This window comes from Pristis pectinata, chromosome 3 (assembly GCF_009764475.1).
Source record: "Pristis pectinata isolate sPriPec2 chromosome 3, sPriPec2.1.pri, whole genome shotgun sequence".
Taxonomy (NCBI): Eukaryota; Metazoa; Chordata; class Chondrichthyes; order Rhinopristiformes; family Pristidae; genus Pristis; species Pristis pectinata.
This window is the reverse complement of record NC_067407.1, coordinates 1,282,015-1,307,059: the sequence shown is the minus strand read 5'-3', so window position 1 is coordinate 1,307,059 and position 25,045 is coordinate 1,282,015. Positions and strand designations below refer to the sequence as shown.

Sequence of the window (25,045 nt, the reverse complement as noted above, 5' to 3'; positions counted from 1 at the left end):
GGAGTGTTGGCCTTCATTAGTCGGGGGATTGAGTTCAAGAGCCGCGAGGTAATGTTGCAGCTCTATAGAACTCTGGTCAGACCACATTTAGAGTATTGTGTTCAGTTCTGGTCGCCTCATTATAGGAAGGATGTGGAAGCTTTAGAGAGGGTGCAGAGGAGATTTACCAGGATGCTGCCTGGATTGGAGAGCATGTCTTATGAGGATAGGTTGAGTGAGCTCAGGCTTTTCTCTTTGGAGAGGAGGATGAGAGGTGACTTGATAGAGGTGTACAAGATGATAAGAGGCATAGATCGAGTGGACAGTCAGAGACTTTTTCCCAGGGCAACAATGGCTAACACGAGGGGACATAATTTTAAGGTGTTTGGAGGAAGGTATAAGAGGGATGTCAGGGGTAAGTTTTTTACACAGAGAGTGGTGGGTGTGTGGAACGCACTGCCGGCAGAGGTTGTGGGGTCAGATACATTAGGGACACTTAAGAGACTCTTAGACACATGAATGATAGAAAAATAGGGATCTATGTGGGAGGGACGGGTTAGATAGATCTCAGAGCAGGATAAAATGTTGGCACAACATTGTGGGCTGAAGGGCCTGTACTGTGCTGTAGTGTTCTATATTCTATGGAACAGGCCCTTCGGCCCACCATGTCTGTGCTAACCATGTTGCCAAATTAAACTAATCTCATCCCCATCCACCTGCATACGATCGATATCCCTCCATATCCCTCCATATGCCTCCATTCCCTGCCTGCTCATGTGTCTAATTTTTTCCTTCCCCCCCATTTTCTCTCATTCGTGGCCCCCTCCCTCTTCTCTTTCCCCTATTCCCCACCCACGTGACCTGCTCACCTATTCCCCACCCCTTTATTCCATGGTCCATGCCCTCTCCTTCAACCCTTTGTCTCTTCTGCCTATCACCTCTCAGCTTCTTACATCTCCCCATCCCCACCCTGACCCCCATCCCCACCCCATCCCCACCCCATCCCCAGCTCCATCCCCACCCCATCCCCACCCTGACCCCCATCCCCACCCCATCCCCACCCCATCCCCAGCTCCATCCCCACCCCATCCCCACCCTGACCCCCATCCCCACCCCATCCCCAGCTCCATCCCCACCCCATCCCCACCCTGACCCCCATCCCCACCCCATCCCCACCCCATCCCCAGCTCCATCCCCACCCCATCCCCAGCTCCATCCCCAGCCCATCCCCACCCCATCCCCACCCCATCCCCACCCCATCCCCCCCCCATCCCCAGCTCCATCCCCAGCTCCATCCCCACCCCATCCCCACCCCAACCCCATCCCCACCCCATCCCCACCCCAACCCCAGCCCATCCCCACCCCATCCCCACCCCATCCCCAGCCCATCCCCACCCCATCCCCACCCCATCCCCCCCCCATCCCCCCCCCATCCCCAGCCCCATCCCCACCCCATCCCCACCCCATCCCCACCCCAACCCCAGCCCATCCCCACCCCATCCCCACCCCATCCCCACCCCATCCCCCCCCCCGCCCCAGCCCCATCCCCAGCCCATCCCCACCCCATCCCCACCCCAACCCCAGCCCATCCCCAGCCCATCCCCACCCCATCCCCAGCCCATCCCCACCCCATCCCCACCCCATCCCCAGCTCCATCCCCAGCCCATCCCCAGCCCATCCCCACCCCATCCCCACCCCCTCCCCAGCTCCATCCCCAGCCCATCCCCAGCTCCATCCCCACCCCATCCCCACCCCAACCCCATCCCCACCCTGACCCCCATTCCCACCCCATCCCCACTCCCACCCCCACCCCCATCCACACCCCCACCCCCAGCTCCATCCCCAGCCCATCCCCACCCCAACCCCATCCCCACCCCCACTCCCATCCCCACCCCCATCCACACCCCCATCCACAACCCCATCCCATCTCCACCCCCACCCCAACCCCCATCCCCACCCCATCCCCACACCCACCCCCATCCACACCCCCAACGCCATCCCCAAACCCCCACCCCAACCCCACCCCATCCCCACCCATCCACACCCCCACCCCCACCTCCATCCCCACGCCCATCCACACCCCCACCCACCCCCATCCCCATCCCCATCCACCCACCCACTTACCTTCCCCCATCCCCACCCCCACCCACCTACCTTCCCCCCTCACCTGGACCCACCTATCCCCTGCCAGCCTCTGCTCCTCTCCCTCCCCCTCCCCCAACCTTCTGCCCTCTTCCTTTCCAGTCCTGTTGCAGGGTCTCAACCGGAAACGTCGACTGTATATTTCCCTCTGTAGATGCTGCCCGACCCCCTGGGTTCCTCCAGCACTTTGTGTGTGTTACTAGATATTTCTCAAACACCACCACCGTCTCCGCCTCCACCTTCCCTGGCAGCCTGTCCCAGGGACCCAGCACCCTCTGTGTAAAAAACTTGCCCCACACATCTCCTTTAAACTTTCCTCCCTCACCTTAAATGCACACCCTCTGGTATGTGACATTTCAGCCCTGGGGAAAGGATTCTGTCCACCCTGTGTCTGCCTCTCATCATTTTCTAAACTTCCACCACATCTCCCCTCAGCCTCTGCCGCTCCAGAGAGAACATCCTGAGTTTGTCCAACCTCTCCTTGTAGCTAAATTGCAGCTTATGTACAAATAGAGAAAGATGGTCAAAGATCTCGTGCAGAGCGGGTGGGTCCTGGTGGGAGAGAAAGGGGCGAGTTGGGGGATTCAGCGTCAAGTCCCGCAGGCTGTGCCGTGCCCGGGCGGAAGAGGAGGGGTTGCACTTCAGACCCAGGCTGGGCCTCAGTGTGACAGAGGAGGTCACAGACAGAGAGGTGGGAGTGGGAGTGGGGTGGGGGATTAACGTGGCAGCGATGGGAAGTTCGGACTCTGTGCTGTTGGACATTCCGAACCCAGACACAGTAAAACTCCGATAATCCGGCACCCAGTGGCTTTGGTGGTGTCGGACTCGCAGATTTCCCAGACTATCGGATGTTTCCCTGTTAATGCCCCAAAACACAGGGTTAATTCAGGTTGTGCAGGTGCTACGATGTGGTATAATCAGAACCAGTTACGTTCACAGGGAGGGTGGGGACCGGGGCCCCCGTGGGTGACGGGAGGACGGTGTGGAGTCAACACCATTGTCATGCACAGAATCACAGGGTCACCCCACATGGAAACGGGCCCTTCAGACCACTGTCTCCAGTACCTATCTACACGAATCCCACTCCGCAGCACTTGGTCTGTACCCTTCAGTGATTCAAGGGCTGCTCTAGATGCTTGAATATGAGACCCTCTCCGTCCACCTCCCCCTGGAGCAGTGAGTGCCAGATTCCAACCCCCACTCTGGGATGAAAGATCTCCTCAGATCCCCTCTAGACCTCTTACCCCTTACCCTAAACCTCAGCCCTCTGATTTTAGAACCTCTGCTGTGGGAAAAGTTTCCTACTATCTGCCCTATCCATCAGGTCCCCCTCAGCCCCCTCCGCCCCAGGCAGAACAGACCCAGCCTCTCCAGTCTCTCCTCATAACCAAAACCCTCCATCCCAGGCACCACCCTGGGGAATCTCCTCTGCACCCTCTCCAGTGCAGTCACCTCCTCCCTACAGTGTGGTGACGTAGTCCAGAGGATAGCTGAGTTCTTGCCCTCAGGGTATTAGTGAACCAGAGGGTTTTTACATCAGCTGGTTATTCCTGAGATGGGCTTTTTATTCCAATTAATTTAATCGCTGCCATCCTGGGATTCTGTCAGGATTCCAGCCATTCAGTAGGACCTAACCAGCATGAATCTGCAGACTCCCATCTCCTTCCCCGAGGAGCGTACAACTCACTCCGTAGCTGCTCAGACTGGGCAGTGGCTGCTGCTTGGCTATTCACCTGCAGAGGCTGCACCATCAGCAGTCAGGAGCAGAACAGTGCCTCTGCCCTGTGTGGGGAAGGAAGGAAGGGGAATGGAAGCCAGTGATATCACAGGAGCTCCAACTCAGCTGGTGTTGACAAATCAGGACTGGCCAACAGATATCCCAGCCGCAGGCTCCCAGAATACTTCGCAAGACAGTGATACCAGTTGTCCAACCCAGAAGAGAATTTCATAGCCCAAGGTTAACAGTGCACTGCTTCTTTGTTAATTACTTTACTTTTTATGTTATCCATTTTATGACAAATTTCCCAGGGCAGTCCTGTAACCATGAACAAACTCTGTATAGTAATGATCATTCTTCAGGGTTCCCTGCAGAACAAAAGGATAATCCTGCATTAAACCTCTAACTTCACCAGCAGACAATGCCAGAGAAACAATTCGCCAGAGCTAACAAGACATTTGGAGACACAGGAGACAGCAGATGCTGGAACCTGGAGTAACACACAATCTGCTGGAGGAACTCAGTGTGTCGAGCAGCATCTGTGGTGGGGAAAGGAATTTTTGACATTTTGGGTCGAGACCCTGCCTCAGATGCTGCCTGACCCACTGAGTTCCTCCAGCAGTTTGATTTTTGCTTAACAAAAAATTTGGTTAACAAAATTACTTTAACACATTATTGTACGTTTTGTTGTCAGAGGGAGCTCTGTTTTCAGGAGTTACATCCATATACCGTACTTTATCAGCACTGGATACTCCAAAACACCAGGAGCAAATGGGGTGCATCCTTCTGAATGGTGTCACAAGGAAAGCCAAACAAGCAGCTGGCACACGGCCATTTGCTGAGCTGTTGATGAGTGAGAGATGTTGTCCCAGGACATGAGGGGTGTAACAGCCCAGCAACACTTGCATTAGTTGCAACAACTTGAGAGGATGGACAGACCTGTGGTTCAGTATCTCATTGAAGGATGAGTATTGGTTTATTATTGTCACACATACTGAGATACAGGGGAAAACCTCTGTTTCATGTGCCACCCAGGCAGATCATTTCATACATATGTAATGAGGTAGTGAAAAGAAAACAGAATGCAGAGTGTAGTGTTACAGCTTCAGAGCAAGTGCAGGAGCCATGATGAGGTAGACTGGGAGATCAAGAGTTCATCTTTAGTGTATGAGAGGTCTGTTCAAGGGGCTGATAACAGCAGGGCAGAAGCCGTCCTTCAGCCTGGTGGTTCGTGCTTTCAGGCTTTTATATCTGCCCGATGGGAGGGGGGAGAAGAGAGAATGTCCGGAGTGGGAGGGGTCCTTGATTATTTTGGCTGCATTACCAAGGCAGCAAGAAGCATAGATAGAGTCCATGGAGGGGAGGCTGGTTTCCGTGATGTACTGGGCTGTGTCCACAATTCTCTGTAGTTTCTTGCGCTCCTGGACAGAGCAGTTGCTGTACCAAGCCGCGAAGCATTCGGATAGGATGCTTTCGATAGTGCATTGATAAAAATTGGTGGGGGTCAATGGAACATGCCGTATTTCCTTATCCCTCTGAGAAAGTAGAGGCGCTGGTGAGTTTTCTTGGCCCTAACATCAATGTAGCTGGGCCAGGACAAGTTATTAATATTTACATCGAGGAACTTGAAGCTCGCAGCTATCCCCACCTCAGCATCATTGTTACAGACAGGGGTGTGCACTCCACCCCACTTCCGCGAGTCAATGACCAGCTCCTTCATTGTTGGAGAGGTTGTTGTCTTAACACCATGCCACTAGGGACACACCAGAGACTGAAGTGATCCCTCAGCAATGCACGTCCAGCACTGATGCATTCCCTGCACAGGCATCTGACAGTGAAATGAGGACCAACATTGTGCACGGTGCTCCCAGTGTGATATGGAGACCAGAACTGTGCACAGTGCTCCCAGTGTGATGTGGAGACCAGGACTGTGCACGGTGCTCCTGGTGTGATATGGAGACGGGAACTGTGCACGGTGCTCTCAGTGTGATATGGAGACGGGAACTGTGCACAATGCTCCCAGTGTGATATGGAGACGGGAACTGTGCACGGTGCTCCCAGTGTGATATGGAGACGGGAACTGTGCACGGTGCTCCCGGTGTGATATGGAGACGGGAACTGTGCACGGTGCTCCCGGTGTGATATGGAGACTCTGGTACGGTGTTCCCGCTGACCTCCAGCCTGACCAGTGTCTTGTTTTCTGTTGCTGCAGGAACGACCTGACTTTTCGGAAATGGTGACCAACCTGGAGGAGTGTCTGTGTAACGTTGAGGTGGGTGTGGGTATGGGTGTGTCTGTCTCACCTCTGCTGCCCTGACTTTTGACAGGGACCTTGACTCACACCTTTCCATCTAACGCCTCTTTCTCCCCTCCCTTTTCTCGATCCAGCTGATGTCTCCAGCCTCCAGCAACAGCAGTGGCTCCCTCTCACCCTCCTCCTCCTCTGACTGTCTGTTGGCGCGTGGGGGTCCTGGCCGGAGTCACGTGGCCGCTCTGCGCACCCGCTTCGAGCTGGAGTACGCTCTCAATGCGCGAGCCTACGCAGCCTGGTCTCAGAGGTACGTGCCCAATGGTGGCGTGTGGGGTGATGTGGGGTTGGGCGGGGTGGTTAGGATGAGGCGGGGTGGGGTGGTGTTTTATGGGGTGGGGGGATGGGTGGGATTGGATGGGGATGGGCAGGAGGGTGAAGTGGGTTTGGTGGCTTGGGATGGGGTGGGGGATGTGGGTTTGGGTGGGGGTGAGGTGGGGTGGGGTGGGATGGGGTGGGGTGGAGTGTGTTGGGGGGATAGGTGGGATTGGATGGGGTGGGATGGTTTGGGTGGGTGATTGGGTTGGGGGATTGTTGTGGGTGATTGGTTTGGGGGATTGGGGTGGGTGATTGGGGTGGGGGATGTGGGTTTGGGTGGGGGGGTGAGGTGGGGTGGGGTGGAATGTGGTGGGGTGGGGTGTGTGGGGTGGTTTGGGTGGGGGATTGGGTGGGGGATGTGGATTTGTGTGGGGGTTTGAGGTGGGGTGAGATGGGATGGGGTGGGGTGTGTAGGGGGATGGGGTGGGGTGGTTTGAGTGGGGTATTGGGGTGGGGGAGTGGGGTAGGTGATTGGGGTGGGGGATGTGGGTTTGGGTGGGGGGTGAGGTGGGGTGGGATGGGGTTGGGGTGGTTTGAGTGGGGTATTGGGGTGGGGTATTGGGGTGGGGGATGTAGGGTGGACGTTTCAGAGTGAGGTGACAAAATGTGCCCTTGGAGTGTTGTGGGCAGTTCTGGTCACCCTGGTTACAGGACGGATGTGGAGCCTTTGCAGAGGTTCACCAGGACGCTGCCTGGATCGGAGGGTAGCAGTTGTCAGGAGAGGTTGGACAGACTTGGGTTGTTTTTTCTGGAGTGGCAGAAGCCAAGGGGAGACCTGATGGAGGTTTATAAAATGATGAGGGGCACAGATACAGAGAGAGTTGGAGTCTTGTACCCAGGGTAGAAATGTCCAACACCAGAGGGCAGAGGTTTAGGGTGAGAGGGGAAAAGTTCAGAGGAGATGTGTGAGGCAAGTGTCTTACAAAGAGTGCGGTGGGTGCCTGGAATGTGCTGCCTGGGGTGGGGGTGGAGGCAGATACGACAGAGGGGTTCAAGTTGCTGTTAGATGGACACATGAATATGCAGGGGTGGAGGGATGTGGGTCATGTGCAGGCAGAAGGGATTTAGTTCAATTCGACCACGTTCGGTGCAGACACTGTGGGCCGAAGGGCATGTTCCTGTGCTGTACTGTTCTGTGTTGCATGTTGTATGTTGTATGTTCAAACTTCCTGGCAGAGCTTTGATTTTAGTTGCGACAAATGCAATTCCAGTCTCTGTACCTGCCTGTTGTGAGCTGAGAGTTGGGCAGTGTTGATGGTTGTTGATTGGGCCCCTGGGTGGGGGGCCAGGACGTTGGGCTCCTGGGTGGTGGGGTCAGGATGTTGGGCCTCTGCGTGGGGGCCAGGATGTTGGGCTCCTGTGTGGGGGCCAGGACTTTGGGCCCCAGGGTGGGGGGAGCCAGGACATTGGGCCCCTGGGTGGGGGTCAGGACAGGGCCCCTGGGTAGGAGGCAATTTACAGCGGCCAATTAACCCACCGACCTGCACATCGTTGGGTCGTGGGAGGAAACCGGAGCACCCGGGTGAAACCCACACGGTCACAGGGAGAACGTGCAAACTCCACACAGACAGCGCCGGAGGTCAGGATTGAACCTGTGAGGCAGTGGGACTACCCGCTGTGCCACTGTTTAATCCAAACTGGATCAGGAATGCACTGACTGAAACTGAGAATGTACAAGGCACAGTCAGTAAATTTGGCAGGACTTTCACAGTGAACGGTAGGGCCCTGGGGAGTGTTGTAGAACAGAGGGACCTAGGAGTACATGGTTCATTGAAAGTGGCATCGCAGGTAGACAGGGTGGTGAAGAAGGCGTTTGGCACACTGGCCTTCATCAATCAGGGCACTGAGTATAGCAGTTGTATAAGATGTTGGTGAGGCTGCATTTGGAACATTACGTTCAGATTTGGTCGCCCTGCTGTAGGAAAGATGCCATTAAGCTGGAAAGAGAGTATTGGAGATTTATGAGGATGTTGCCGGTACTCGAGGGACTGAGTTATGGAGAGAGGTTGGGCAGATTGGGACTTTTTTCATTGGAGAATTAAGGGTGATCTTATAAAGGTGTATAACGTCATGAGGGGCATAGATAGGGTGAATGTGCATAGCCTTTTTCCCAGAGTTGGAGAACCAAGAACTGGAGGGCATAAGTCTAAGGTGAGAGGGTAAAGATTTAACAGGAACCTGAGGGGCAACTTTTTCACCCAGAGGGTGGTCAGTTTATGGAACGAGCTGCCAGAGGAAGTGGGTGAGGCAGGTACATTAACAACATTTAAAAGGTACTTGGACAGGTACACAGCTAGGAAAGGTTTAGAGGGATATGGGCCAAACATGGGAAATGAGACTGGCTTAGATGGGAGCCTTGGTTGGCACGGACCAGTTGGACCGAAGGGCCTGTCTCCATGCTGTGTGACTCTCTGACATTGGAATGGCCCAGTTTTGGCCACTGGGGGAGTTGATGGGACTGTGGGGAGAATGAAATGGGATCAGTGTAGGGTTGGTGTAAATGGGTGGGTGATGGTCGGCACGGACTCGATGGGCCGAAGGGCCTCTTTCCATGCTGGAAAACTCTGTGACTCTGTGCGAGCATTAACATTTCAGGTCCAGTAACCGTCCAGCAGGAACGTTAACTGTTGCTCTCCGCACAGACACGGCCTGAGCCTCTGAGTGCTCCCTGCCCTGTCTGTTCGGCTCCGGATGTCCAGCCCCTGCTGTTCTTCCAGCGGGAAACTTGTTTCTGATTCCCCACGATGTACTGCGAGAGAGGGCAGATGTGGGGGGATCGATCCCCCCCAACCCCAGGGGGGAGCTGGGCTCTGTGGCGTGATGAGGATTTTACAGAATAACCGGTGCAGTGAAGCACAACACTTACCGTCGGCGGGAGGTGGTGGGGACACTGGCTGCCCTGATGCCCCTGCGACACAGAGTGGGTGTTCAGTGGAGCAGAGAGGGGCGTCTCACAGCTCAGCTCGGGAGCTCAGGTTTCTGCCCGAGGCTTCCATTGTAGTCCCACCGATCCCAGCTGGGCCGCTGACACCTGACACCGTCCCCTGAGCCCACACCACCACACAGTGCTGATCCTGTGTATCGGGTGAGCTGTGAGCTCTGAGAGTCTACTGCGGGACACCCACCCTGCTCGGACACCCACCCTGATCCGGGGCACCCACCCTGCTCGAGGACACCCACCCTGATCCGGGGCACCCACCCTGATCCGGGACACCCACCCTGATCCGGAGCACCCACCCTGGTCTGGGACACCCACCCTGATCTAGGGCACCCACCCTGATCTGGGACACCCATCCTGATCTGGGACACCCATGCTGATCCGGGGCACCCACCCTGATCTGGGAGATGGAAGACTTGCCTTTACATAGCACCTTCACTGCCCTGACTTGTGAGTAGGTACCACACCGGTGTTGAGTATGAAACAACCCAAAATATGCACAGAAAGATCCCACACAGCAATATGGGAACAAACAAGTAGTGCGTTGATTAATGATACTAACTGGGCAAAAAGTGTTCGTGTCAGGACACCCAGGGCTCTTCAAACAGGGCATCTCCCACAGTACCGCCCCTCCCTCAGCACTGCCCCTCCCACAGTACTGCCCCACCCTCAGCACTGCCCCACCCTCAGCACTTCCCCTTTTTTTATTATTATAAACGTTTATTCGCTACAAGCACTACAGAAAAGACGACCAGTGTCAATACACGACATTTAATACAGAAGAGAAGAAACTACGCAACGACATACTAGTAGAGAATGCAAACTAATACTAACGAAACACACACGCGACGCTACACCCGTCAACGTGACACGCGACACTTCAAATAAGAATCGCGTTCGTACCGTCCACAACACACGCGATCCCCTGAGGGGCCCACTGAGCGCGGAACTCAGCCAGGGTGCCTGCAGAGACCGCGTGCTCCCTCTCCAAAGACACCCGCGCGCGCACGTAAGCACGACAGACGGGCAGGCAGGCCGATCAGCCGGAACCCTCGGCCGCCCGTCGCCGCGTCCCGTGGATGGCCAACTTGGCCAGGCCCAGCAGAAGACACACCAGGAGATCCTCTGCACGCCCCGCCCCGCGCCGCATCGGGTGACCGTAGATCAGCAGCGTCGGGCTGAAGTGCAGCCAGAACTTGAGCCCCCTCAGATACGCAAAGAGGAGCTGCAGTCTGTATCGCCCCTTTTTTTTTACAAAACGTTTATTAGTTAAAAGCACTACAAAAGGCAACAAATATCAAATGTATACATCTAATACAGAAAGGATCACCTAATCAACTACATAACTTCAGAGATTACTGTAAACTAATACCCGCAAAAACACACATACGTCACTACACCCACTACCGCAACCCTCAATACTTCAGATCAAAATCACATTGGTGCCGTCCACAACACACGCGATCATTTGACGAGCCCACCGAGCGCGGAACTCAGCTCAGTACCGCCCCTTCCACAACGTGGCCTCCCTCAGTACCAGCTGTTGATACCCTGTCCCACCATGAACCACAGATGAGGTCCCAGCCACACCCCAGCCCCAGAGCCTCAGGGTTACATCTTCACCTACAGACATCTCCCTGATTCACGAGGCAACATAATCCCAGTCCCTCCTCCTTCATGGTACGGTGGGGATCACGGACCTGCGGAGAGGGCCCCCGCGCTCTCAGTGTGCTCTGGGTATTGGTCTGACTGTTGGTGTTGAATCCTGATCCTGACTCCCTGTGGATGGGATCCAGCGATGTGGGAATTGTGGTGGGACAATGTGTCCCCTCCCCAGCCAAATCTGATCCAGTCACGACCTGAGTCCTGAATGTCCACTCGAAGCCGAGATCCTCAGCACCAGGAGCCAACAGTCCCGGGAAATGGCCAGGCAGGAACCACAGGGGACTGAAGAACCTGTCTGCTTTTATTTTTCACATTAAAAAAGGGATCGGTTGATGCTTGAGAAGGAACCATAATTCAACTGCAAAGTGTTGTATTTTGGGAAGTTAAACCAGGGTAGGATTCCATAGTAAATGGCAGAGCCCTGAGGAGAGCTGTAGAACAGAGACACCCAGGGTACAGGGACACGGTTCCCTGAAAGTGGTGACTCAGGAAGACAGGGTGGTGAAGGAGGTGTTTGGCACGGTGGCCTCCATCGGGGCACTGAGTACAGGAGCTTGGACGTGATGTTACAGTGGTACAAGTTATTAGAGAGCACTGTGTGCGGTTCTGGTCACCCAGCTGTAGGAAAGGTGTCATTAAACTGGAGAAGGTGCAGAAAGGATTCACGTTGCTGGGACCGGAGGGTTTGAGTTACAGGGAGAGGCCGGACAGGCTGTTGGGGCTGGAGAGGCTATTGCTGGGACTGGAGGGTTTGAGTTACAGGGAGAGGCCGGTCAGGCCGGGACTGTTTCCCCTGGAGCGAAGGAGGCTGAGGGGTGACCTGATAGAGGTTTATAACATCATGAGGGGCTTGGATAAGGTGGATGGTCACAGTCTGTTCCCCAGGGTGGGGGAGTCTAAAACTAGAGGGCAAAGGTTCAAGGTGAGAGGGGAAATATTTAAAGGGGACCTGAGGGGCAAGTTTTTAACCCAGAGGGTGGTGGGTGTGTGGAACGAGCTGCTGGAGGAGGTGGTCGAGGCAGGCACGATTACAGTGTTTAGGAGACACTGGGACGGGTCCATGGAAAGGAAAGGTTTAGAGGGATATGGGCCAAACTCAGGGAAATGGGACTGGCTCAGGTAAACCACATGGTCAGCATGTTCGAGTTGGGCCGAAGGGCCTGTTTCCGTGCTGTACGACTGATGACTCTAAGGCTGCGGGGGAAGTGGAGAGATTGTTGAAAGGTGTGATGCGGACAACAGCCTCTGGTCTTGTACCCTGATGATTACTGTTGTCCTCAGTGCTTCTGACCGTCGCTGCTCCCAGGGTGTTGGTGTTGAGGAGCTGAGGAAGAGCCTGCAGTACCCACCCATGGATGTGAACGGTGAGTATCACCACCCCATGGGCTCCCGCTGGACTCAGACCTCTCACCCTGCCCACCGCCCTTCCACCATTGGTCAGTCGGTCAGCGTCTCCCCTCCCTGTCACAGTCCCAGAGAACAGGGACTGGTCATTCTGACCATCCAGTGCCCACCTCCATCACCACACTCCCCAGTGTAGGGCGTCCACCAACACCACCCCACTCCCCAGTGTAGGGTGACCACCTCCATCACCCCAGTCCCCAGTGTAGGGCGTCCACCTCCATCACCCTACTCCCCAGTGTAGAGTGCCCACCTACACCACCCCACTCCCCAGTGTAGGGCACCCACCTCCATCACCCACTCCCCAGTGTAGGGTTCCCACTTACATCACCACTCTCCCCAGTGTAGGGCGTCCACCAACACCACCCCACTCCCCAGTGTAGGGCGTCCACCTACACCACCCACTCCCCAGTGTAGGGTGCCCACCTCCATCACCCCACTCCCCAGTGGAGGGCGTCCACCTCCATCACCCCACTCCCCAGTGTAGGGCGCCCACCTACACCACCCCACTCCCCAGTGTAGGGCGTCCACCTACATCACCCCACTCCCAGGTGTAGGGTGCCCACCAACACCACACCACTCCCCAGTGTAGGGCGTCCACCTCCATCACCCCACTCCCCAGTGTAGGGCGTCCACCTCCATCACCCCACTCCCCAGTGTAGGGTGCCCACCTCCATCCCCCACTCCCCAGTGTAGGGCGTCCACCTACACCACCCCACTCCCCAGTGTAGGGTGCCCAACTCCATCACCCCACTCCCTAGTGTAGGGCACCCACCTACAACTCCCCACTGCCTAGTGTAGGGTGCCCAACTCCATCAACCCACTCCCCAGTGTAGGGCACCCACCTACATCACCCCACTCCCTAGTGTAGGGCGCCCACCGACATCACCCCACTCCCCAGTGTAGGGTGCCCACCTCCATCACCCACTCCCCAGTGTAGGGCGCCCAACTCCATCACCTACTCCCTAGTGTAGGGTGCCCATCTCCATCACCCACTCCACAGTGTAGGGTGCCCACCTACTTCACCCCAGTCCCCAGTGTAGGGCGTCCACCTCCAACACCCCAATCCCCAGTGTAGGGCACCCACCTACACCACCCCACTCCCTAGTGTAGGGTGCCCACCTCCATCCCCCACTCCCCAGTGTAGGGCGTCCACCTACACCACCCACTCCCCAGTGTAGGGTGCCCAACTCCATCACCGCAGTCCCCAGTGTAGGGTGCCCACCTCCATCACCCCACTCCCCAGTGTAGGGCGTCCACCTCCATCACCCCACTCCCCAGTGTAGGGCGCCCACCTACACCACCCCACTCCCCAGTGTAGGGCGTCCACCTACATCACCCCACTACCCAGTGTAGGGTGCCCACCAACACCACACCACTCCCCAGTGTAGGGCGTCCACCTCCATCACCCCACTCCCCAGTGTAGGGCGTCCACCTCCATCACCCCATTCCCCAGTGTAGGGTGCCCACCTCCATCCCCCACTCCCCAGTGTAGGGCGTCCACCTACACCACCCCACTCCCCAGTGTAGGGTGCCCAACTCCATCACCCCACTCCCTAGTGTAGGGCACCCACCTACAACTCCCCACTGCCTAGTGTAGGGTGCCCAACTCCATCAACCCACTCCCCAGTGTAGGGCACCCACCTACATCACCCCACTCCCTAGTGTAGGGCGCCCACCGACATCACCCCACTCCCCAGTGTAGGGTGCCCACCTCCATCACCCACTCCCCAGTGTAGGGCGCCCAACTCCATCACCTACTCCCTAGTGTAGGGTGCCCATCTCCATCACCCACTCCACAGTGTAGGGTGCCCACCTACTTCACCCCAGTCCCCAGTGTAGGGCGTCCACCTCCAACACCCCAATCCCCAGTGTAGGGCACCCACCTACACCACCCCACTCCCTAGTGTAGGGTGCCCACCTCCATCCCCCACTCCCCAGTGTAGGGCGTCCACCTACACCACCCACTCCCCAGTGTAGGGTGCCCAACTCCATCACCGCAGTCCCCAGTGTAGGGTGCCCACCTCCATCACCCCACTCCCCAGTGTAGGGCGTCCACCTCCATCACCCCACTCCCCAGTGTAGGGCGCCCACCTACACCACCCCACTCCCCAGTGTAGGGCGTCCACCTACATCACCCCACTACCCAGTGTAGGGTGCCCACCAACACCACACCACTCCCCAGTGTAGGGCGTCCACCTCCATCACCCCACTCCCCAGTGTAGGGCGTCCACCTCCATCACCCCATTCCCCAGTGTAGGGTGCCCACCTCCATCCCCCACTCCCCAGTGTAGGGCGTCCACCTACACCACCCCACTCCCCAGTGTAGGGCGTCCACCTACATCACCCACTCCCCAGTGTAGGGTGCCCCTCCTCCATCACCCACTCCCCAGTGTAGGGTGCCCAACTCCATCACCCCACTCCCTAGTGTAGGGCACCCACCTACAACTCCCCACTGCCTAGTGTAGGGTGCCCAACTCCATCAACCCACTCCCCAGTGTAGGGCACCCACCTACATCACCCCACTCCCTAGTGTAGGGCGCCCACCTACACCACCCCACTCCCCAGTGTAGGGCGCCCACCTCCATCACCCACTCCCCAGTGTAGGGTGCCCCTCCTCCATCACCCACTCCCCAGTGTAGAGTGCCCACCTCCATCACCCACTCCCCAGTGTAGGGCGCCCACCGACATTACCCCACTCCCCAGTGTAGGGTGCCCACCTCCATCACCCACTCCCCAGTGTAGGGCGCCCAACTCCATCACCTACTCCCTAGTGTAGGGTGCCCATCTCCATCACCCACTCCACAGTGTAGGGTGCCCACCTACTTCACCCCAGTCCCCAGTGTAGGGCGTCCACCTCCAACACCCCAATCCCCAGTGTAGGGCACCCACCTACACCACCCCACTCCCTAGTGTAGGGTGCCCACCTCCATCACCCACTCCCCAGTGTAGGGTGCCCACCTCCATCACCCACTCCGCAGTGTTGGCGCCCACCTACACCACCCCACTCCCCAGTGTAGGGCGTCCACCTCCATCACCCACTCACCAGTGTAGGGTGCCCACCTACACCACCCCACTCCCCAGTGAAGGGTGCCCACCTCCATCACCCACTCCCCAGTTTAGGGCGTCCACCTACACCACCCCACTCCCCAGTCTCGGGTGCCCACCTACACCACCCCACTCACCAGTGCAGGGTGCCCACCTCCATCACCCACTCCCCAGTGTAGGGTGCCCACCTCCATCGCCCCACTCCCAGTGTAGGGTGCCCACCTCCATCACCCACTCCCCAGTGTAGGGTGCCCACCTCCATCGCCCCACTCCCAGTGTAGGGTGCCCACCTCCATCACCCACTCCCCAGTGTAGGGTGCCCACCTCCATCACCCACTCCCCAGTGTAGGGCGCCCACCTCCATCACCCCACTCCCCAGTGTAGGGCGCCCACCTCCATCACCCACTCCCCAGTGTAGGGTGCCCACCTCCATCACCCCACTCATCAGTGTCGGGTGCCCACCTCCATCACCCACTCCGCAGTGTTGGCGCCCACCTACACCACCCCACTCCCCAGTGTAGGGCGTCCACCTCCATCACCCACTCCCCAGTGTAGGGTGCGCACCTACACCACCCCACTCCCCAGTGTAGGGTGCCCACCTCCATCACCCCACTCCCCAGTGTAGGGTGCCCACCTCCATCACCCCACTCCCTACTGTAGGGCTCACACCTGCACCACCCCACTCCCCAGTGTAGGGTGCCCACCTCCATCACCCCACTCCCTAGTGTAGGGCTCACATCTACACCACCCCACTCCCCAGTGTAGGGCATTCACCTACATCACTCCAGTCCCCAGTGTAGGGCACCCACCTACATTACCCCACTCCCTAGTGTAGGGCGTCCACCTCCATCACCCCACTCCCCAACGTAGGGTGCCCACCTACACCACCCCACTCCCCAGTGTAGTGTGCCCACCTCCATCACCCACTCCCCAGTGTCGGGTGCCCACCTACACCACCACACTCCCCAGTGTAGGGTGCCAACCTCCATCACCCCACTCCCCAGTGTAGGGTGCCCAACTGCATCACCCTCTCCCGTGTAGGGCGTCCACTTACACCACCCCACTCCCTAGTGTAGGGCGTCCACCTCCATCACCCCACTCCCTAGTGTAGGGCGCCCACCTGCATCACCCCACTCCCCAGTGTAGGGTGCCCACCTCCATCACCCCACTCCCTAGTGTAGGGCTCACACCTGCACCACCCCACTCCCCAGTGTAGGGGGCCCACCTACACCACCCCACGCCCCAGTGTATGGTGCCCACCTCCATCACCCACTCCCCAGTGTCGGGCGCCCACCTACATCACCCACTCCCCAGTGTAGGGTGCCCACTTACACCACCCCACTCCCCAGTGTTGGGCACCCACCTACATTACCCCTTGTGTAGGGCGTCCACCTCCATCACCCCACTCCCCAGTGTAGGGCGCCCACCTACACCACCCCACTCCCCAGTGTAGGGCGCCCACCTCCACCACCCCACTCCCCAGTGTAGGGTGCCCACCTCCATCACCCACTCCCCAGTGTAGGGTGCCCACCTACACCACCCCACTCCCCAGTGTAGGGTGCCCAGCTACACCACCCCACTCACCAGTGTAGGGCGCCCACCTCCATCACCCACTCCCCAGTGTAGGGCGCCCACCTCCACCACCCCACTCCCCAGTGTAGGGTGCCCACCTACACCACCCCACGCCCCAGTGTATGGTGCCCACCTCCATCACCCACTCCCCAGTGTAGCGCGCCCACCTACATCACCCACTCCCCAGTGTAGGGTGCCCACCTACACCACCCCACTCCCCAGTGTTGGGCAGCCACCTACATTACCCCACTCCCTTGTGTAGGGCGTCCACCTCCATCACCCCACTCCCCGGTGTAGGGCGCCCACCTACACCACCCCACTCCCCAGTGTAGGGCGCCCACCTCCATCACCCACTCCCCAGTGTAGGGCGCCCACCTCCACCACCCCACTCCCCAGTGTAGGGTGCCCACCTACGTTACCCACTCCCCAGCACCTGCCCAGTACCTTGGTCATTCAAGTGCTCATCTTGATACCTGTTCAATGCTGTGAGAGTCTCTGCCCCCCCCCCAATCCCCCCCTCCCCGGAGTGCTTTCCAGATTTCAACCCCCCATCCTCTGGGGGAAGAACTCCCTCAGACCCTCCCTTGCCCTCTTACTTCCCACCTCTGGACTCTTTGACAGGGAAAGATCTCCCACCACCTCCCCTAACCACCAGGTCTTGTCTTGGCCTGATCTGAGGCAGTTTGTGTGCAGAGATCGGACTCTGGACTGCAGCGGTGTGTGCGGAGATCAGACTCTGGGCTGCAGCTGTGTGCACGGATTTTGGACTCTGGGCTGCAGTGGTGTGTGCGGAGTTCGGACTCTGGGCTGCAGTGGTGTGTGCGGAGATCGGACTCTGGGCTGCAGTGGTGTGTGCGGAGATCGGACTCTGGGCTGCAGTGGTGTGTGCAGAGATCGGACTTTGGGCTGCAGTGGTGTGTGCGGAGATCGGACCCTGGGCTGCAGTGGTGTGTGCGGAGTTCGGACTTTGGGCTGCAGTGGTGTGTGCAGAGATCGGACTCTGGGCTGCAGCCGTGTGTGCGGAGATCAGACTCTGGGCTGCAGCTGTGTGTACGGAGTTCGGACTCTGGGCTGCAGCCGTGTGTGCGGAGATCAGACTCTGGGCTGCAGCTGTGTGTACGGAGTTCGGACTCTGGGCTGCAGCTGTGTGTGCGGAGATTGGACTCTGGGCTACATGCTGAGCTCGTTGTTGGTCTCCTGTCACAGGTTATGTGTCGGACCCGCTGAGCACCATGCGCTACAACTCCTGCAGCAGCGGCAGCCTGGAGGACAGTTCCTGAACCCATTGCCTCAGCTCCTGGGGAGTGTGAGGGGAACAGCCGCAGACCAGCAGCTCATGGACAACAAATAAAAGAACGACTGGTCCAAGGAATTGGAGTGTCTCCCTGACTGTGAACTTCTTCCCAGACCTTCCACAATGTTCAGCACTGCCAGCGTCACCTGGGGTGGGACCTTCCGAGCAGTGGTCCCAGGGGAATCTCCCCCCCCTAACTTACTACGTCAGAAGGTGTTCCCAGAGTGGGGATGGTGGGGTCAGTGTACTCGCCCATTTATAGGCACCAGGGAGACAGGTTACAGCCTTGAGTCTTTAGGCCAATGTCACACAGCACAGAGACAGGCCATTCAGCCCATCATGTCCAAGCTCAGCGTGCAGGACCCACCTACCACCACCCCATCTCCCAGCACCTCCTCCATACCTTCAATGCCTTGGTGACTCAAATGCTCGTCTGGATACTTGTTAAATGTGTTGAGAGTCTCTGCCTACCCCACCCCTCAGGGCAAGTGTTCCAGATTCCACACCCCACCCCCCTCCCCGGGGGAAAAATTCTTCCTCAGATCCCCTCCAAGCCTCTTCCTCCTGATCTTAAACCCACGCTGACTTGCTTTCAACACTTCTGCTATGGGGCAAGGTTTTTCACTGTCCACCCGATCTATAACCCTCATAAGGGGTAATACACGGAACATAGAACAATTACAGCACAATTCAGGACCTTCGGCCCACAAAGCTGTGCCGAACATGTCCCTACCCTAGAAATTACTAGGCTTACCCATGGCCCTCTATTTTACTCAGCTCCATGTACCTATCCAACAGTCTCTTGAAAGACCCTATTGTATCCGCCTCCACCACCGTTGCCAGCAGCCCATTCCACACACTCACCACTCTCTGAGTAAAAAACTTACCCCTGACATCTCCTCTATATCTACTCCCCAGCACCTTAAACCTGTGTCCTCTTATGGCAACCATTTCAGCCCTGAGGAAAAGCCTCTGACTATCTACCCGATCAATGCCTCTCATCATCTTATACACCTCTATCAGGTCCCCCCTCATCCTCCGTCTCTCCAAGGAGAAAAGACCGAGTTCCCTCAACCTGCTTTCATAAGGCATGCTCCGCATTCCAGGCAGCATCCTTGTAAATCTCCTCTGCACCCTCTCTATGGCTTCCACATCCTTCCTGTAGTGAGGCGACCAGAACTGAGCACAATACTCCAAGTGGGGCTGACCATGGTCCTATATAGCTGCAAAAATACCTCTCGGCTCCTAAATTCAATTCCCCGATTGATGAAGGACAATACACCGTATGCCTTCTTAACCACAGAGTCAACCTGCGCAGCCGCTTTGAGCGTCCTATGGACTCGGACCCCAAGATCCCTCTGATCCTCCACACTGCCAAGGATCCTACCGTTAATACTATATTCCGCCAACATATTTGACCTACCAAAATGAATCACTTCACACTTATCTGGGTTGAACTGCATCTGCCACTTCTCAGCCCAACTCTGCATCCTATCTATGTCCCTCTGTAACCTCTGACAGCCCTCCAAACTATCCACAACATCCCCAACCTTTGTGTCATCTGCAAACTTACTAACCCACCCCTCCACTTCCTCATCCAGGTTGTTTATAAAAATCACGAAGAGAAAGGGTCCCAGTACAGATCCCTGAGGTACACCACTGGTCACTGACCTCCATGCAGAATACGACCCTTCAACAACCACTCTTTGCCTTCTGTGGGCCAGCCAGTTCTGGATCCACACTGCAATGTCCCCTTGGATCCCATGTCTCCTCACCTTCTCCATAGTTCCCCTTCCTCCGTTCCAGCACCGATCCCAGTGATTAATCCTGTCCCTCAGAATTTTTTCCAATAATTTCCTCAGCACTGATGTTGGACTCACAGGCCTGTAGTTACCTGGCCTTCCGGAATAAAGGTACCACAGTCGCTGTCCTCCACCCCACCAGTGGTCCCAGTAATCTCCTCCCTTGTCTCCCCACTGCTACCCCACTCCTGCTTCACCTGGGATACATCTCATCCGGCCCTGGGGATTTATCTGCCTTCATGCCCACCAAGACAGCTCATACCTCACTTTTTAATGTTCTAGAATTTCATCGCCCCCCCCCCCCAAATTCTCCAGCAACAGACATGTCCCCACTGGTTGGTATGGACGAACTGGGCCGAATGGCCTGTTTCCATACTGTACAATTCAATGGCTCTGTGACTTTGTCGGCTGTAGGTGCAACTGCAATCTGCTGCCCATCTGCATTTGCCAGTTCCTGTCTAATGATGGCAAACTGCCCCATTTCAGATTTAATTTCCAAACAATCCTCATCCCTTCCCATAACTAATGCAAAACTCACTGAATTATGGTGATGATTCCTACTTTGGGAATAGTGACACATCATCCTGTTACCCAACTTCATTCCCTGAGGTCTAGCACTGTTCCACCCTCCACTGTCCCACCCTCAGTGAGAGGATCCACTGGGAATCTACTGGGTAGTTGTGAAGTTCAGGGAGGTCGGGCTGTGCCAGTGGAGAGACACAACCAGGGCCAGTGTCACCGGTGAATGAAACAACTGGTTCTGCTGCAGACAGAGTGAATTATCTGAAAACAGTGTCGGAATCTGAAGTGACTTGCCTCCAGTTGGAGAGTTCAATATTGAGGTGGTGCGGTGGATGTTGTCTACATGGACTTTAGTAAAGCTTTCAACAAGGTCTCTCATGTTCGGCTGATCCAGGAGATTAAGGCACATGGATCCACGGAGAGTTCATGAGCTGGATACAAAATTGGCTTGGCCACTAAAGACAGAGGGTAGTGGTGGAGGGGTGTAATCTGGCTGGAGGTCTGTGACCAGTGGTGGTCCACAGGGGTCAGTGCCGGGACCTCTGTTGTTTGTAACGTATATAAATGAACTGGATCAAAATGTAGATGAGCTTGCAGATAACATAAAGATCGGTGGAGCTGTGGATGGTGGGGAAAGTTGTCAAACGATCCAGCAGGATATGGATCAGCTGGAGACATGGGCAGAGAAATGACAGATGGAGTTTAATCTGGGCAAGTGTGAGGTGATGCACTTCAGGAGATCAAATGTAAGGGGAAATTGGCAGGACCCGTCGGACCATCAATGTACAGGGGATCTTGGGGCTCAAGTCCAGAGCTCCCTGAAAGTGGCAGCACAAGTGGACAGGGTGGTAAGGAAGGCGTACAGCACGCTTGCTTTCATCGGTCAGGGAGTTGAGTACAAACGTCAGGAAGTCACGTTGCAGCTGTGTAAAACTTTGGTCAGGATGTACTTGGAGCACTGTGTGCAGGTCTGGTTGTCACATTACAGGAAGGATGTGGGGGCTTTGGAGAGGGTGCAGAGGAGGTTCACCAGGGTGCTGCCTGGATTAGAGGGCATGAGCTATAAGGAGAGGTTGGACAGACTTGGGTTGTTTTCTCTGGAGCGGTGAAGGCTGAGGGGAGACCTGATAGAGGTTTATAAAATGATGAGAGGTACAGATACAGAGATGGTCAGAGTTTTTTTCCCAGGGTGGAAATGTCAAATACTAGAGGACATGGGTTTAAGGTGAGAGGCAGAAAGTTCAAAGGAGATGTGTGGGGCAAGTTTTTTACACAAGCCTGGAACGGGCTACCAGGGGAGGGGGTGAAGGCAGATACGATTGCTACATTAAGAGGCATTTAGACAGACACATGAACAGGCAGGGGATGGAGGGATACGGACCGTGTGCAGGCAGGTGGGATTAATTTAAATTGTCATCATGGTCGGAACAGACATGGTGTTCCTGTGCTGTACTTTTCCATGTTTCATGAGTCCTGCAGGCTGCACCATGCCCGGACAGATGGCTTGTTGGTTGGGCTTGCATTGGGCCTCGCTGTGACAGTCCAGGGGTACAGGGTGGCAGCAGCAGGAGGCTCGGGGTCGGTAAAGTAACCACCCAGTCTGTGTCTGCCGGTGTAGAGGAGACCACAGAGTGTGCACCAAGTGCAGTTCACAGGACTGGGAGAAGTGTAAGTGAATCACCTGGAGTGTTTGGCCCCTGGATGGCGGGAAGGGAAGTAGGGGGAAAGGACAGGTGTTACGTGTCCTGGGAGGGGAAAGAGTTGTCCTGAGGAGCAGTCGGCAGGGTCAGAGACAGATCAGGGAGTCGTGAAGGGAGCAATCCCTACGAAACGCAAAGGGGAGGTGGGGATATTGTTGGGGCTGGCGGAGATTCTGAAGGATGATCTGAAGTTGGAGGGGTGGATGGGGAGCTCTGTTCTTGCTCTGCTCAGGAGGAGAAGGGGGTGAGAACAGAAGTGCAGGTGTGGTCGAGGGCCCTGTTCACTAAAATCTGTCGGAATTTCAACAGGAGGATGTCTCGAACAAGCGGACACAGTTATGGATTAGGGGGCGGACATTGAAAACTGAGGTGTGTATGGACTTCTTCTCACAGAAGGAGGGGAATCTGTGGGATTCTCTGCCCCAGAGGGTGTGGAGACTGGATCACTGGGGATCTCTGAGGTAAATGTTTGAAAGATCAGGGAACTGAGGGCGATGGGGAACTGGCACAGAAGAGGAGATGAGGCCTGGGACAGATCAGCCGTGGTCACATCGAATGGTTGGACGGGACAAAGGGGCCCCTGCTTTCTATGTGAATGTGTTTCCCTTAATCGTCAAGTTCTGGCAGATAAATTCACCACATAAATAGATTTTATTTACATTCTACGGAAATAACAGAACAAAAAGCCCAGTGGGTGAAGATCCTAGGGGTTCAGAGTCCAGGGAGGTAGAACTCAGGCAGCAGTGAGACGGAGTCGCCAGCCGTCAGTCGATGGTTCAGATCCTGTGCAGGGAGAACTCAGGGGAAAAGAGGTAACCAGCGTGGGGTGTCTACGGCTAACAGGCGTGGACCACGGTGTCCAGGTGGCCTTGGATTGGTGATTGGCTGGACGTCTGATGTCTGAGGCCCACACAAAGGACAGAACTGTTGAGAAACTGGCAGAATATGGTAGAGAGGGTGAGGCTGTTGTAGCAGCAAAGGTTTAATGGGGGGAATGATCTCAGGGAAGGAGGGGGGGGACCAAAGGACACAGAGGGAAGGGGAGGAGAACGTTCCCACTGCGGAACTCTGGGACCCGATCGGATCGGATCACCCACCCACTTACATCAACCCTACACTGATCCCGTTTCATTCTCCCCACATTCCCACCAACTCCCCCCAGATTCTACCCCTCACCCACACGCTGGGGGCAATTTACAGCAGGATCGGATTCAACGGGAATGTCTGGAGGGAATCGGAATATTGGGTAGCACAGCAGGTAGTCCCACTGCCTCACAGCCCAGTGACCCGGGTTCGATCCCGACCTCCAGCACTGTCTGTGTGGAGTTTACACGTTCTCCCTGTGACCGCGTGGGTTTCCCCCGGGTGCTCCGGTTTCCTCCCACATCCCAGAGACGTGCGGGTCGGTGGGTTAATTGGCCGCTGTAAATTGCCCCCAGTGTGTGGGTGAGGGGTAGAATCTGGGGGGAGTTGGTGGGAATGTGGGGAGAATGAAATGGGATCAGTGTAGGGTTGGTGTCAATGGGTGGGTGATGGTCGGCACAGACTGGGTGGGCCGAAGGGCCTGTTTCTGTGCTGGGTGACTCTATGACACCATCTTCAGCAGGACTGCAATGATTCAAGGAGGCAGCTCACCTCCCACCCTCCCCACCCGCCCCCTCCCACCCCCCCACCCCCCGTTGAGGGGCAGTGAGGGATGAGCAATAAATGCTGGCGTTGCCGGTGACACCCAGATCCCAGGAAGGAATAAACAGGGAGTTATGGGCTGTCGGTGAGCGGCACCGGTGCGGCTGGTGTGGTGTTCAGGGGAGGTTGGTTCAGATTAGCATTCACCCCGTGTACACTCGGTGATTTGTATTCAGACTAAACAACTCGACTGAAGCTGCTCCTAATGTGTCGGCACTGAGACAATTAGCAGGCAATAATTGGAGATTATTCAACCAATCTCTGCTTAATCAGGGCTGATATATCACTGGACATGCTGGATAAGGTTAGGTGAGGCTAGACAAGTGTGTGAAACAGTGTCTGCAGTTCTGGTCACACACTATGGGGATGGTGTGATTGCATAGAAACATAGAAAACCTATAGCACAATTCAGGCCCTTCGGCCCACAAAGCTGTGCCGAACATGTCCCTACCCTAGAAATTACTAGGCTTACCCATAGCCCCCTATTTTTCTCAGCTCCATGTACCTATCTAACAGTCTCTTGAAAGACTCTATCGTATCCGCCTCCACCACTGTTGCCGGCAGCCCATTCCACACACTCACCACTCTCTGAGTAAAAAAACTTACCCCTGACATCTCCTCTGTACCTACTCCCCAGCACCTTAAACCTGTGTCTTCTTGTGGCCACCATTTCAGCCCTGGGAAAAAGCCTCTGACCCAATCAATACCTCTCATCATCTTATACACCTCTATCAGGTCCCCCCTCATCCTCCGTCGCTCCAAGGAGAAAAGGCCGAGTTCCCTCAACCTGCTTTCATAAGGCATGCTCCGCATTCCAGGCAGCATCCTTGTAAATCTCCTCTGCACCCTCTCTATGGCTTCCATGTCCTTCCTGTAGTGAGGCGACCAGAACTGAGCACAGTACTCCAAGTGGGGCTGACCAGGGACCTATGTAGCTGCAACAATACCTCTCG

The 25,045-nt window shown here is 56.3% G+C and overlaps 2 protein-coding genes across 2 annotated transcripts in view; one reads left to right on the top strand and one right to left on the bottom strand.

Annotated features, from left to right (window-relative positions):
* Positions 1 to 25,045, top strand: part of tnni3k (TNNI3 interacting kinase) — a 175,960-nt gene that overhangs the window by 73,806 nt on the left and 77,109 nt on the right. Inside the window, exons 22-25 of the mRNA XM_052011797.1 lie at positions 6,051 to 6,110; positions 6,227 to 6,396; positions 8,594 to 8,615; positions 12,374 to 12,431. Of these exons, the coding sequence (XP_051867757.1) occupies positions 6,051 to 6,110; positions 6,227 to 6,396; positions 8,594 to 8,615; positions 12,374 to 12,431 (310 nt within the window). The remainder of the gene's footprint in view (positions 1 to 6,050; positions 6,111 to 6,226; positions 6,397 to 8,593; positions 8,616 to 12,373; positions 12,432 to 25,045) is intronic.
* Positions 23,207 to 25,045, bottom strand: part of erich3 (glutamate-rich 3) — a 135,185-nt gene continuing 133,346 nt past the window's right edge. Inside the window, exon 3 of the mRNA XM_052011794.1 lies at positions 23,207 to 23,341. The gene's annotated coding sequence lies outside the window, so the exon portion shown is untranslated. The remainder of the gene's footprint in view (positions 23,342 to 25,045) is intronic.